The sequence below is a fragment of the Charadrius vociferus genome, unplaced genomic scaffold, assembly GCF_000708025.1.
Source record: "Charadrius vociferus isolate BGI_N301 unplaced genomic scaffold, ASM70802v2 scaffold266, whole genome shotgun sequence".
Lineage (NCBI taxonomy): Eukaryota > Metazoa > Chordata > Aves > Charadriiformes > Charadriidae > Charadrius > Charadrius vociferus.
Window position 1 is genome coordinate 1,554,064 of NW_009649114.1, and position 988 is coordinate 1,555,051.

General features: G+C 63.9%; 1 protein-coding gene across 1 annotated transcript in view; it reads right to left on the reverse strand.

Moving 5' to 3' along the window:
- Window positions 1–988, reverse strand: part of TMCC2 (transmembrane and coiled-coil domain family 2) — a 27,070-nt gene that overhangs the window by 16,451 nt on the left and 9,631 nt on the right. The window contains exon 2 of the mRNA XM_009888285.1: window positions 847–984. Within this exon, the coding sequence (XP_009886587.1) occupies window positions 847–984 (138 nt within the window). The remainder of the gene's footprint in view (window positions 1–846; window positions 985–988) is intronic.

Sequence of the window (988 nt, forward strand, 5' to 3'; positions counted from 1 at the left end):
CCCGCCCCCCGCCCCGGCGCCCGCGGGATCCCGCTGCTTGGGAGGAGAGCAGGGCCCCGACAGCCCCACCGCCATCCCACCCCGGCAGCTCTGCCCAGCCGCTGCCACCCTGTTACACAGCTGTTCCCGTAAAAGCCACGCAAGAGCCCCTGCGGGGTGTCAGAGCCTGCCTGGCCATCTCCCCACCCCAACCCCTACTGCTTTGCCAATTCACTGCTGGTATTTTCAGGTAAACTAAAAAAAAAAAAAAATAATAAGAGGATGCTTCTACGCTTCTAGCCCTCAGGGCTGCAGAGAGCGGTTTTAGAGTGCGACACCCCCTGAGCTCCAAAGGCCAAGGACAGAAGCCGACATGGAGAATCCCACCCGGAGCACCTCTCTCCTCCTGCACCTTGTCCTCAGCGTGCCGCGCCGCTGCGCTAATCTCAGCTGTTTCATAATTAACGGGGCTAAACGCTAGATGGAAATACCATCCTCTCTATTAGCTCTGCCCAGAGCGGTTTAAAAATCGCTTCAGATGGGACCAATTCCCAGCCACGTGGCCGAGCCCTTGTAGACGCCCCGCGCTGGGCTGCCCGGGGTCCCCTCCGACCCCGCGCCGGGGGTCCCACCCCACCGGGGCACACAGCTCTTGCCAGCTCCCTTCCTCTCTCCATCAAATCGCGCTCTGGGAATCGGACCGGAGCATGTTCCTGCCTTCACCTCCCCGCAAGAGGAGCATCAACCCCAGCCGCCCCGGGACCCGACTCGCTCCCAGGCAGGGGCTGCCATCCGGCACACCCGGTGCCACCAACGCTGCCCCGAGGGATGGACTCCTCCCGACGTGCCCCCGCGGCACAGCCCTACCTTATCGGCCAGGCACTCGGTGTCCTCCGTGAGCAGATAGACGGCCCCGCTCTCGGCCAGGAGGATGGCAGTGTCGGTGGTGGAGGAGGACCTGGGGCGGCCCTGGTGCTGATGCAGGATGGCGGTGAGGCTGCTGTCCTGG